This window comes from Cervus elaphus, chromosome 9 (genome assembly GCF_910594005.1).
Source record: "Cervus elaphus chromosome 9, mCerEla1.1, whole genome shotgun sequence".
NCBI lineage: Eukaryota > Metazoa > Chordata > Mammalia > Artiodactyla > Cervidae > Cervus > Cervus elaphus.
The window spans coordinates 22,799,365-22,812,515 of record NC_057823.1 but is presented as its reverse complement, the minus strand read 5'-3'; the positions used below and the strand labels follow the sequence as shown (position 1 = coordinate 22,812,515).

Below are 13,151 nucleotides of genomic sequence, written 5' to 3'. Positions count from 1 at the left end.
CGGTATTTCTGACAATCTAAAATTATTCTAAAATAAAATGTTTATTAAAAAAACATGCACTCTCACAAGTAGACCAATTAAATGAAAATAAACAAGATTTTTCTCCTCCCACCTAAAAAAATCTTTGTAGAGAAACAACCTGAAATGTACATATTTCCAGATGAAATAAGGTGTCTGGACCAGGCTGTCTGAGGAGTGGAGGCGGCCCTTCAGGCTTCTTCCCACTTGAGGCTGGAAATGTCTCCATAAGAAAGTGTTAAAAAGCAGCCTGTTTCTGGGGCGGGGCAAGGGCAGGGGCCAGCCTGGGGCCCCACTGGCAGTCTGTGACTGGGTGAGGGATTGTACCTGTCAGACTCTCACTGTCCCCATCCAAGACTCAGGGACAAGGAAGGTGGCTCTGGGTGGCAGCCTTAAGGGACAGGAGAATGCTCAGGCCAGATGGCGCCCCCGGAGCGGCAACTATGGAAGGATATTGCTCCTAGACTTGACAGTGGACAGTAATGGGACCTCTGTGCCCATGGGGAAGAGACTGACCCCCAGCCAGCACAGGGGGTGAGCTGGGGGACCTGAGAGCTCAGACATCCTTGGATGGCCTCTTGGGGAACATGCACTCAAGGCCCTGGAGCCTGGGTAGCGCTGGTCCCACACCCACCCGCCAGCGTCCTGGGCCAGTGAGTGCCCTGCCAGCCCTGAGGCCCTGACTTGAGATGGCCGGTGTGGGGCCTGTCTCGCTTGGGGCTCAGCGTCAGCCCAGGGACCGAGGTCTGGCGACACCTGCCAGGTCCCCTGGGCTCTGAAAACCCCCTAGCAGCCCCTCCAGTGTGTGCGTCCCCTCAGCTCTCCCAGGTAGGCTCCGCAGGGAAGTGGGACCTGTTCATGCAGGGAAGGGGGCGCCCTGTGAGGGCCAGGCCCGGCCAGGGGAGGCTGCTGGCTCTGCACAAGCCCTCTCTGGGTCGTGGGGCTCCAGGAGGGGGCCCGGCCATCACCGCCGATAGCGGTAACGTTTGAAGTGGAACCAGAGCTGGAAGATGCCATTGGCGAACTGGCAGCGGAAGCCATGGCGGTGTGAATACTCCCACTCGCGGTTGACGATCTTGAAGGCGATGTCCTCGTAGGGTGGCCCGGCATGGAAGCGGAGCGTGGCGAAGTCCTTGTTGTCCACGCAGGCCTCCAGGAAGTACTCGGGCGTGGAGCGCTTGTCGATGAGGTCAGGGTAGAAGATGTTAAACTTGTAGCCCTGCACGATCTTAGGTGGTGGGTTGTCGAAGTCGTAGTGCGTCTGGTTGTACTTGTTCCACTCAAAGCCCGTGTGCACGCGGTTGAAGAAGCGCGGCTTGCGCGGCCGGTACTTGTCTGCCCACAGGTAGGCCTTGCCAGTCAGCGGCATCTCCACACTGAACTGTGCCTCGTCCTGGCCCATGCCCTCCTTGGCTCGCCGGAAGAAGATGTCCTCTGCGCTCTCGCTGGCGTCACCTACAGGGGGTGAGTTGGGGGGCGCGTTACCTGGAACCCCGGACACCCCACTTCGGGCCCCGTGCCTGTCACTCCTCGCTCCCGGCCTGCCTGCCTTGCGCCCCCTGTCCTCCCAGGTGGGTACCAAACACCACGTGTCCCCTGCCAAGTTGCCCAAAGGGCCTGGTAGGTAGAGGCCCACAAGGGGACCTTGGATCCAGTCTTCCCAAGGCAGTTTCTCCTCTGTACCAGGGATGATGGCCGGCCTGCGAGGCTCAGGCCCTGGCCCACAGGCCATGTAAGGAGCTCAGAGCAGAGCCGGGTGTTGGAAGTAAATACCACCATCCCCATGTCCTTGGGACAAACGAGCGAGCAAGTGAACAAAGGGACACTCAGGAGAGCTGGTGGAGGAGGATCCAAGCGGGTTCAAGGCCAACGCTGGGCAGTCCCGCCCTTGCCCACCCCATAAACAGGGAAGCCCCACCTCTTGCCCCGCCCCCACCGCGCACCTGTGACTTGAAGCTGCTGCCGCGACAGCTGCAGGCGCTGCAGGTCCTCGTCGGGCTCCAGCACGTGGGCATCCAGCGGCAGCTCATGCGCTGTGAGCAGCCGCGGGCTGTACTTGCCGGCGTCGTAGTCGTCCAGGCTCTGCTGGATCAGGTCCTCTTCCATGAGCACCGCCTCCCCGTCTGCCTCACCCTCCGCTGGTGTGGCCCCTTCGGCCTCCGGCTCCGCAGGGCCGCCCTCCGAGGGCCCAGGTGGGGTGGGGGCTGGGTCCTCAGGCTCCAGGCTGCGGAGAGGGCTGGGCTGAGCAGGGCCAGCGGCGGGAGAGGGTCCTGGGGAGTGGGGACAGGCAGGCCAGGACTTACCCGTGGCTGGGAGATGGCGGCTCCTGCTTGAGGATGGGGAACAGCGGCTCGCTCTCCACGCCCTGCTCCTGCTTCAGCTTGTATAGCTTCTGCCGCAGCACATCCTGGTGCCGCTCGCGGAGCCTGCAGGGCAGGCCAGGCGGTCATCCGGAAGCCCCATGGGGAAGGCCCCTACCCAAGATTTCTCATGACTCTCAATCTGCAGCAAGGACCAGATTGAGGGCAGCAAGGGGCTGCAGCACAGGCAGACACCAGGAGGGGGCAGGTCCCTGGGCTGGAAAAGGACCACGGACTGGTGAGGAAGAGGATAAATTTAGAAGTGACTGCATTCCGTGGCAGACAGGAACTGTGTTTACACAGTGGTCCCAAGCATGCAGAGAATTCAAACACTGGGAGTGTGGGGCCTGTGGATGGGGGAGGCAGTGGCCTCCGGGGCTTCCCGTGATGTCTATTGACCCAGGAAAACAAAGACCAAGTGCTCAGTGGAGGCTGGAAGGAAGGCGGGAAGGCGGGAAGGCGGCTGGGAGCTGGTGGGGGGACTCCCAGTGAGACTCCGCCCGCTTACCTGGCACGTGCCATGTGGGCCCGCAGCTGCTGCAGCAGGCTCTCCCAGTAGCCCATGTCCAGGTTGGGGCCCCCAGCCCGGATCTTGCCCTCGATGCCCTGGAAGATGACCTGCAGCTGGCTGTATGTCTTCCCCTTGAAGACTGACTGCACATCGGAACTGACTGAGGCATTGACCCCCTCTCGCCGCTCACCTACAGTGGGGTGGGGGTGGCTCGGATAAGGGCTGGGCCCAGGCCCTAACCCCTCAAGTTTGAGAGGCCCCAGATATTGAGGCAAAGGCTGACTGACAGCCTGTCCCTCACACTGGCTGGCTTCCTTATTTGTGGCTCGTCAGAGAGCAAGCTGTGTACCCTCCCTCCAAGCCCCAGGGCCTCTGCACATGCCATGCAAGCTTCCCACCAGCAGTAAGTTCTTCCCCATGAAGCTGGCCTCCTAGATCCCAGCCATCCTCAGTCCTGAGACAACGTCCCATCCACTGAGAGGCCTTCCACAGTCACCAGCCTACTCCCTTGGCCTAAGGGCCTAACTCTCAGTTTCCCAAGGGCAGGGACCTCAGCTGCTGTTTGCTTAGCACTGTGCTGGACTCCGCTGGAGCTCAGTACACAGCCGCCGGGTGAATGTAGGGCAGGCGACCAGCTCATGTTCCCTGCTCAAAAGCTGGCTTCTCTAACCCTTGCCAGTGGACAGAGGGTCACAGTTAATCAGACAGGGTCAAGAAGAACCCGAGTCCCTTCAGCCAACCAACGTGGGACCCTACAACGAGCAGATGGGCTCCCAAGCAGCACTGGCCTCAGTGGGACCTGTAGGACCAGCAGCTTGGCTGTGGTCTGTCGCAGGTGCACACACATCACGGGACCAAAACCGAATCTGGCAGCAGCCTTCACACCCAGCCAGGTGGGGCCGTGTCCTGCACTGACTCAGACAGAAGCCAGGCCTCTGCTTGTTGAGACAGATGGAGCCACCAGTGAAAACTTAACAATCCACAGAAGCCACAGGCGCTAAGCCACTGTCTAAAGGACCTCTGGGGGCTTTAACAGGGTGGGGAACTGGGGAGGCCACAAGGGTGTCCGAGGACCCACTTTCTCCTGCACACCCTATTGTATAGTAAGGATTCCCTAGCTACAAAGGAGAGAAGCGGAGGTGACAGGAGGGGGAAAGAAAAAAAAAAGAGGACTTTCCTGAAGGTCCAGTGATTAAGACTATGCTTCCACTATAGTGGGTACTACTTCAATCCCCAGGTGGGAAAGTTCCACATGCAGTGCGCCTGGGGGTGGGGGAACAGGAAAGAAAAAAAAAAAAAAAGAGAAGGAAAAGGAGAAAGGAAAGGAAAAGGCTGGTTTAACTGGAAAGGGGGAAGGCTGCCATCCTCAGGGCTCTGGGAACAATGGGGTCACACCTCTTAGCTCCCCTCCTCTCTCAGAAATCAGGCCCAAAGAAAACAAACACACTTGCTCTTTGAGGACACCTGGAGCCACCTGGGGCCCCAACCACAACACACAAGGGGAAAAGGGGACAGAGGGGTAACCGATGTGGTGGGGGAGGGGGGAGGGGCCAGGAGGGGCCAGGGGCCAGGCCCTCAGGGAGCTCTGGAAACGGGGTGGGGGTACAGACTGGGGACAGACACTTGGCACAATGTCCTTTCACACTTTCCCACAGCATTGGAGCAGGGCTGTGCTTCAGAAAGAACACACCCAGAGCCCAGCTCCAGCCCCAGCCCAGCAAACACCGGTAAGGAGACAGGAAATGCTTCCTGACATGTAGGACACCAACAATTTCCTGCCTCGCTCCAGAAGTTACTGGAGGGTGCGGGGCCAAGCCATAGAAAAGAGAGACGTGGGGTCGCAGAAAGCAAGGTTCCACTGCTGGCTCGAAGGCAGGAAGCCCCAGAAGGGTGGTGGCGGACAACCCCACCCTCAGGGGAACAGGGAGGAAGGGCCCAGGGAGGGGGGCAGGGGCTGGATGGGAGCCTCCCAGGTGTCTGGCGCCCCCTGGGGAGTGAAGCGGAAGGTGGGGTCATGGGTGAAAAATCTCCCATGCCTTCCATGGTCCTGAGCTGAGGCATCAACTCCATAAAGGTAGATGCTGTTTTGAATGTTTGACGACCGTGTGCTTACTTCTCTTCTGGCAACCCTCCGGGAGGTTTTTCCCTGCGCACGAGAAGGACACCCAGGCTCTAGGGAGGCTGCTGACCACCCCTGGTGGCCGAGCTACTCGCTCGCTGGCCTGGGTGTGCCCCCAGAGCCACGCCCCAGGCTGTCATCCAGTCCAAGGGCCTTGCAGCACCTCTCAACCAGCACCTCTGCCAACCAAGCAGGCGTTTCTGGACATTTCTTTGTTGTTTCTGGGGGTTTTTTTGGTCGTACTGTGAGCTTAGTTTCCCGACCAGGGACAGAAACCGGGGCCTGCAGCAGGTTCTAACTGGTCCTAACTGCTCTGCAGCCATAGAAGTCCTCTGGACACACACTGATGGCAGAGTCCCTTCCTTTCTCTGGGACTTACTACAGGATGCGCCTCGAGAGGAGGGCTGAGAGAAACACAAATCCACTTTTGAAGATAAAGGATGCTCCTCCTCTTCCTAAAAGGAAGGAAATGGCCCCAACCACCCCGTCTGAGCAGCATCTACACACGCTCAGGGGACAGAGGACGCCTGTCCCTCAGCCGCCGTGGTAGCGAGATATGAAGCTGAGAGCTTAGCGACACAGGCTCAAGGCCCCCAGGAGCTGGATGCAGTTAAAGCCAGTGGCTTCAAGGGGCAGGAACGGTGGGGCTCCGGTGGTTGCTGACAAGCTTTTATGCCAGTGGCTCTCAACCAGAGTTGAACCTGCCTCCTCTCAGGGGACACTGGGCCATACAGGGAACATCTGTGATTGTCACAACTAGGGGCTCTTGGCACTGCGTGGGTAGGGGGAGGGAGGCTGTCCACACCCCACAGGGCCCAGGACAGGCCCACATCAAATGGTCTGGGCCCAGATGTCAGCAGTGCTGTGGGGTGAGACACTGCTTTAGAGCTTGTCCTCTTTGCAATTATATGCATGCAATCATTTTGAAGAAAAGAAAAGCGATTAAAAAGGAACACAGATTTCCTTAGTGGTTAAGACTTGGAGCTTCCACTGCAGGGGGCATGAGTTTGATCCCTGGTCAGAGAACTAAGACCCCACAAACCACATGGCATGGCCAGAAAAACCCCCAAAACAAAAAAAAAGCCCTCCACACAGCACAGGTTCCTACCAAGTAGAGTTGGGTCCTGCTCTCACTCAAACAGATTGAGCCTCCAGTGAAAACTTGACACCCAAACAGAAGAGTCCCACTGGTGCTGATACCACAGAAACCAAGCGCTAGGTGATTGTTTAAAGGAAGCCCTTGGCACTACTGGGTGAGACTCCCCCACCAGCAGAAGAGCCCTTCGCTTAGCACCAGCCGCTCCTGATGGCTTGCAGAGAGGCCTGGTGAGGCTGTGGCTACCCCAGAGGGGAGGCAGAGACTTGCAGAGAATCGGGGTCTTCTGTGGAGCCACCTGACGCACTCCTGCCAGACCCAGAGGTGTGACACTGCTGGCCTGGCCCACATTACCTGGCCCCTTGCCTGAGGCCTCTAGCTTTCGGAGCTTGGAGATCTCGTCCTCTGTGATGATCGTCATGTCCCTCCAGAAGTCTGCATTCTTGCCCTGCTCCAGCTCCATGTAGACCTGGAGGGGGCACAGATGGTGTGAAGGCAGGGCTGGGGCCTGGAGGTGGTGGGGGTGGCGGGGGCACACTGCAGGGCGTACCTGGATGTCCTCTAGCAAGTCCTCCATGTCAGCCACCGTGAGACCGTTGAGGAAGGTATAGGGCTCGTGCATCTCCACAGCCAGGTCGTCATCCTCAGCGCTGATGTACTTAGCCAGCAGGTCGATGGGCTTGGCCCGTCCGTCCCGGATGCGGATCTTGGACCTGCCAGGGAGCAGAGGGCAGTGTCAGAGCCAGGGGTGCGTCCTCCCTCCTGGACTGAGCCAGGAGAGGAGCCCAGCCCGCTGTGGGTGGTGGTCAGGGAAGGCTTTCTGGAAGAGGCGGTATCAGGCCGAGAAGCAAGAAAAGTTGGAAGGCACAGGTCCTAAAAGAGGCAGAGACAGGAGCAAGGTGGGGTCTGAAGAAAGTGGGTGGGCCACGACAGAGGGGCAGAGAGGACAGCCCGGGTGAAAGATCTAAAGCCTCAGTGCTGTACATGGGGACGGGCATCAGAGGCTAACCCTGTTCCAACCCCAGAGAGTTCTGTAACCAGGCGGGTCTGAGCCCCTGGGGACTGTGGGTAGCCAAGTGAGTAGGGGCCAGACCTGAGGCTCACACAGCCCACATGACCTCGGACAACTCCTGACATCTCAGGAGCCTCGCTTTCCATGTTTATAGATGAAGCTGATGAGCAAGACGCCTCAAAGGCTGGGGATAGCCAGGGCCTAGCCAGTCAGGGCTGGCTGGCACCCTCTACTCAGCCATATGTTTGTACCACCCGCAGCACCCGGCCTCAGGGGTGAGAGTGCAGTGATGAGGGAAGCAGACAGAAAGTGAGTCAGGAGGGACCCTGAGGAGGTGCAGGGTGCAAGCCTGGGGCCAAGGGGGGAGGGGGGGCGAGCAAGGGTGGGTTCCACCTGCTCAGGTCCAGGAGGAGGGGCACGTCCAGGAGCAGGAGGAGGGGTGGGTCTAGGAGGACGAGGAGGCAGGGCAGGGCGGTCCTAGTAGGAGGAGGGGCAGGCCCAGGAGGAGGAGCGGGTGGGGAGCCCAGCACCGAAGCTTGGCCTGCTGGAGGTGAAAGTTGTCTTCCTGCTCCTCCCAGGTCTTGAAGTGCTCCGCCTCCTTCTCCCGCTGCAGCATCTCCAGCTCCTGCTCTCGCATGGCCTTCTCGCGCTCCCGCTCCAGCCGCAGCTGCTTCACCTGAGGGCGCGTGCAGAGAGTGAGGGGGGACAGCAGACGATGGGGTCTCGTGGGGTCTGCCCTTATCCTCTCAGACTGTGGGGTTCCCCAGGGTTGGGGGAGGGGTACTGTTCCTGGTACCTGGCCCCCGTGGGCTGGCGCTGGACACAGGAATCAGTCCAGGGATGCCTGAAGCTCTGGACAGACCCTGGGGCAGAAGGGAACCCTCTTTCTGCTAGAGACACAGTAGCTTTAGTGGCCAGGGCTGCTCTGGCCACCCAGCAGGGAGCGCCTTAGAATAAATCCTGGAGGCCAGCAAAGCTGAGGTAGAGTCACTGCCTGAGCCTCTGGATCCAGCCATGCCTGAGGCCAATCTCCCCTGAACTTTCTGCGAAAGCCAAAAAGGTCCCCATGGACTTAAGCCAGGGTGAGCCAGACTCACTTTCTGTCTGCTTCCCTTGGATCCCTCAAGAGGGAAGCAGGGAACCCCGGGGCACCCCCACCTTTTGCAGCTCCAGACGATTGTCTTCCTGGATCCTCTTGTTCCGCTCCTTCAGCTCCTTCTCCTCCAGGTGGCTGATCCCCTTCTTTTCCAGGGCCTGGAAGGGCCAACCACAAAGCCCGCTGAGACAGATGCCTCCTCCCACCACCCTCCCTGGGAACACCCAGCACAGCCTCCCACACTTCATAACTGCTCTACCAGCTGGGGACCCTCTAGGCCGAAGCACCTGCTCTGCTGATGAGGGGTGTGAGGCTGAGGGAATCGGCTGCCTGCAGAATCAGCTCAGTCCACTCCAGCATCGTGGAGCTCTGTCCTGACCATGGAATCCCACCCTGCATGTGATGCTGAGACCCTGTTCTCCCATCCTGCCTGAGGTTAGGCTGGTTCTGTGGGTGGAGGGCCTGAAATTTTACACTACAGGAGAGTGTCATCAGAGGAGAAGCTGCTGGAAGCTGGTGGGTGTGCTCATGTGGGCACACAATGTCAGTGGCAGGTACAACCTGAGCATGTGCACTGGGAATGCTAAACAACGTCTTTGGAAATAAGCTGTAAACAGTGCATGAAGCAAAAAGACAGAAAGGACTGGCAAGCAGCCAGTCTGGCTGCCCAAGGCTCACCTTGTTCCAGATGAAGGTGCCCAGCAGGTTGTTATCACCAAAGGGGTTGTCGGTGTTGGTATAACCCATGTACTCCTCGCCCCAGCCCATCTTCTCCCGTTTCTTCCGCTCCTTGGCTTCCTTCTTGGCCAGCCGGCGTGCCCGCTTCTCCTCAGGAGTCTCAAAGGCCTTCATCAGCTCCTCCTGCTGCTTCCGTTCTTCGCGCAGCCGCAGGCGTTCCTGCAGGCTCTGTCGCTGACTCAGGGCCGCCGCCGCTGCCTCCCGGGGGCTCTGTGAGTGGTCCCTGGATGCGGAGCTGGACGCCGAGGAGCCTGGGGACCAGGAACGTGTCCGCTGCCGCCGCTGCCGGCGAGCCCATTGGCCCCGCTGCTGCTGCTCATCATTTGAGTCAGACTGAGAGGAGCGGTCCTGGGAGCGCCGGTGGGCAGGAGGGGGGCTCCGGCTCTGCCTGCCTCGCCGTGGCCGCTCCTCTTCTGAATCCGACCTGTGGAGGGAACCCGAAAAGCTCTGCTTGCTGCCTGCTGGCCAGTCACCTGTCCCATTGCCATTGACTGGGCAGGCACCTGCTGGGGGCCAGGAGCTGGTCTAGGTTCTGGAACATGGCAGTGAGCCAAACACTGATGGTCCCTGCTTTTGTGGGGCTCACATCAACAAGTGTTAACACTAGATGGGACCATGAGCCACTAGGATAGTGACAGTGCATTAGGGCATGCAGAGGTCAGAGAGGAGCTCACTAAGAAGGTGACACTGGAGGAAGTGTTGGGGAGCTACGGGGAGATCTGGAGAGAGTGATGGGGCAAAGGGCACAGCAGGGGCAAAGGGCACAGCAGGGGCAAAGGCCCTTGGGCAGGAATTCATCTGGCATATTTAAACAGCATCAGGCAGGCCTGTGTGACTGGAGCAGAGTGAGTGAGGGGGAGCACGGGAGGGAGGGCAGGAGGGCCAGTGGCCTGGGCCAGATGGTGAGGGAACTATAAGCTCTGTCCAAGGCGTCCAGGGGGGCTTCCCTGGTAGCTCAGTCGTAAAGAATTTGCCTGCAATGCAGGAGACATGGGTTTGATCCTGGGTTGGGAAGATCCCCTGGAGAAGGAAATGGCAACCTACTCCAGTATTCTTGCTAGAGAACTCAATGGACAGAGGAGCCTGGTTAGTTCATGGGATTGCAAAAAGAGTCAGACGCAAATTAGCGACTAAACAACAATAACAAGGTCTCCAGGGAGGGCTTACAGAAAGAAGGTGGTGTTTACCTGGCTCTGTAGGACAGGTAGGAGTAAGACTGGCGGGAATACAGAGCCTTGACGGGGCAGGTGAGGAGGGCAGGCAAAGTACGAACTCTGGGGATAGATTCTTTAATGTTGGGGGCCTTTGAGCAACTAAATCTGTCTTTAGTTTGTCCAATGCTCCACCCGTTAAGCTCATGACAAAAAATTTACACCTTGAAAACCAATTATTTGGCATTAAACAAAAACTACAAATTTGGTCAAATCTTCATAAATGAGATTGATTTTCATGACCTATCTAGAGCGGCTAATTCTTGTGAATAACTAAAATCTTAGAAACCAATAGGTGACAATAACAATTTATTGCTACCCACAAACCACTGCTAAAACATCAACATTAAATGTTAAACCAGAGTCAGCAAACTTTTTCTGTGACGAGCCAGATGGTCTATGGCACAGCAACTCAACTCTGCTATCACAGGGCAAAAGTGGCCCACGAACAGCACATGAACAAACGGGCATAAGTTTGTTCAATAAAATTTTATTTCTAGACACCAAAACTTGAATTTCATGTAATTTTAATGTGTCATGAAGTACTACTCTTTTGTCTTTCCCATTCCACCCCCTCCCCTCAACATTTAAACATGTAAAAGCTATTCTTGGTCCACAGGCTGTAGTTTACCAAATCCTGGTTTAAACCATCTCTTTACTAATTTCACTGCTTTTATCTTCCTGGAATTCCTGGGTGGCAGTGATCTTATGAGATTCAAAAGTAAAAGCCACCTTTCCAAACCTAGAGGGTGATCAGTGGACGACAGCCACCCTGGCTATGGTGTGGCGAACAGGCTGGAGGGATGGGAGACAGTGCATGCTTCCAGAGCCCCCGTGGAGATCCTGAGGACACAGATGAGGTAACTTGGATGAAAGTGGGGCAGGGGCTGCCAGTTATAGGCTGAGCCAGCAGTAGAACCCAGCTCTGAGAGTCAGTCCCTATTTCCATGCTAATTCCCTTGTGCTGGAGCAGACTCAAGCAGATTCAAGCCAAGTCTGGTCAGGTGCCCCATCTCCAGAAGAAAAGGGCTGTGGGCAGATGGGAAGCTGAGCAACAAGTCCGAGTCCTGCCACTGTCATCAACGGTTCTTCTCTCACACCCCATGAACAAGTGTTGTCACTTCTACTTCAGAAATCCCTCTCCAATTTACCCACTTTCTCACGGTACCTTCCCACAGCCTCCTCTCGAGAAAGCCAGCCTGGACAACTGTTAATACGTTCCTGCTCCTTGTTGTCACTCCTGCAGTCCCGCTGAGTCCCTTCTCCACGCTAAAACCAGTGGGAATTGCGCAAGGTAATCCAGACATCACTTCTTGGTTCGAAATCCTCCACAGCTCCCTACTCCCCTCTAAACAAACCTCAAATGCTTCATGACGGTACACAAGCCTGCACGATCTGATCTCCCGCTTCCTCTCCGACCTCATCGATTCCCCAACGCCTCGCTCCTGGAGCCTCTCGCTTTCCTATCGCTGCCTGGTTAGTTCCGACGTGCTCAGACGTCCCCCTTTTCGGGAAGCCCTCCCTGACTAACTCGAGGGGCTCTCAGCTCCCCAAAGGCTGGAGCTGGACCTCTAGCGCGGCTCAAACAGCGACCCTACCTGCGCTCCCGACTCCTCCGCCTCCGTCTGCGTCGCCTCTCGTCGTCTCGGCGACGCCGGTTTCGCCGCCCATGGCTTCCACTCCGACTTCGGCTCCGACTCCCGCTCCGGCTCCGTTGCCTTCGACCCCTGCGACCAGCGGACCGCGAGCGCGAGCGTGTATCCCTACCCATCGGCTGGGACGGTGGCGACGGCGCTGACACAAATACCCGGGGCCTGTGACTGGGGCCTTCCTCGCTTGTGGCGCGTGCCTGGTTGCCCCACCCACGCCTGAGCAGGGATATTGGAACCCATCCTGTCGCCCCATGCTGCGGGGACTTCGACCCTCCTTAACCTCTCCTCTGTCCTCAGTGTGGCCTACGTGATGGACTCCTGCCGGACTGTCGCCGCCAGAATTTGGGATTCGTTCTTCAGGCAATACTAGGGGCAGGCCCAGGCGGGTCCTAGCGCTTTAGCGAGTCAGAGGAGCAGTGGGCGGAGCAAATGCGAACGAGGACCTGTAAGGGGCGGGGCCATAGGCGGGACCAAGAAGCCGGCCCAGAGAGGAAGAGCAGTCGGCATGGGAGGGGCCTAGGAGGCGTGGTCAAAGAAGGCGGGGTCTCTGGGGCGTGGCCTAGGAGGCGAGTCTTGGGGGCGAACTCTCGCTGGTCTTGAGGCGGGGAAGCCTCCAGACAGTAGGTTTAAATCCAGACTGCTCCAGGAGACGAGGGGTGGGAGCTGGAATGGAAGCCGAAAAGTCTTAGATGATGGGCTGACCCTCTGTGAGAGTCCTCATCATGCTACACCACTGCCAATACTTGTGTTTCCTGGATCAAGCTTTAAAAAATCATTTGCATAACGTCTTAAGTTCCTCATTAACTCATTTTATAGATGGGGAAATTGAGGCTAAGAGAGGGAAAGTCACTCCAAAACCCCGCCCCCAATGAGCCAGTGTAGCGCTGTGATTTGAACTTGGTGGCCCATCCGCCTTTGTCCTGTAGGTGCTGGCGAACCATGGGAGGGCTTTGAGCAGGGAGGGATGTGGGTCTTTAGGTGGAGTCCCTGCAGGGCCATTAGAGAGGGGCAAGACCACAAAGGGGCGAGAGTGTCATCCCGAAGAGCTGGAGGAGGCCAAAGTCCTACTCTGAGTTCCTCAAACCCCACCCCAGGGGATGGTGTTTAATTCTTTAAGCCAACTCTTTAAATGTGTAGAACACAACTTCCAGACACCATCCTAGATGCTAGCCTTGCATATTCTGCTTGGTGCTGCAGCGTGGGTTGGTGGGTGATGGCATGGAGGCAACCCTTGATAACTGCCTGTCTTGGGATGTGGGTTGTCCTGATGACAGGCTGGCCCAAAACGTGATTTTCCCCACCCGGATGCATCCTTGAGCATATCTCCTCTGACCATAA

The 13,151-nt window shown here is 57.6% G+C and overlaps 1 protein-coding gene across 1 annotated transcript; it reads right to left on the bottom strand.

The window, feature by feature from the left end:
- Positions 1-22: 22 nt before the first annotated feature.
- CACTIN (cactin, spliceosome C complex subunit) lies at positions 23-12,050 on the bottom strand. Its single transcript, XM_043911995.1, has 10 exons — positions 11,760-12,050; positions 8,891-9,374; positions 8,275-8,370; positions 7,647-7,792; positions 6,655-6,817; positions 6,459-6,573; positions 2,887-3,079; positions 2,322-2,444; positions 1,962-2,242; positions 23-1,473 (listed from the first exon to the last, which is right to left on the bottom strand). Exons 1-10 carry the CDS (start codon positions 11,930-11,932, stop codon positions 983-985), a joined length of 2,265 nt encoding a protein of 754 aa, XP_043767930.1. The 5' UTR covers positions 11,933-12,050; the 3' UTR covers positions 23-982.
- Positions 12,051-13,151: the final 1,101 nt, after the last annotated feature.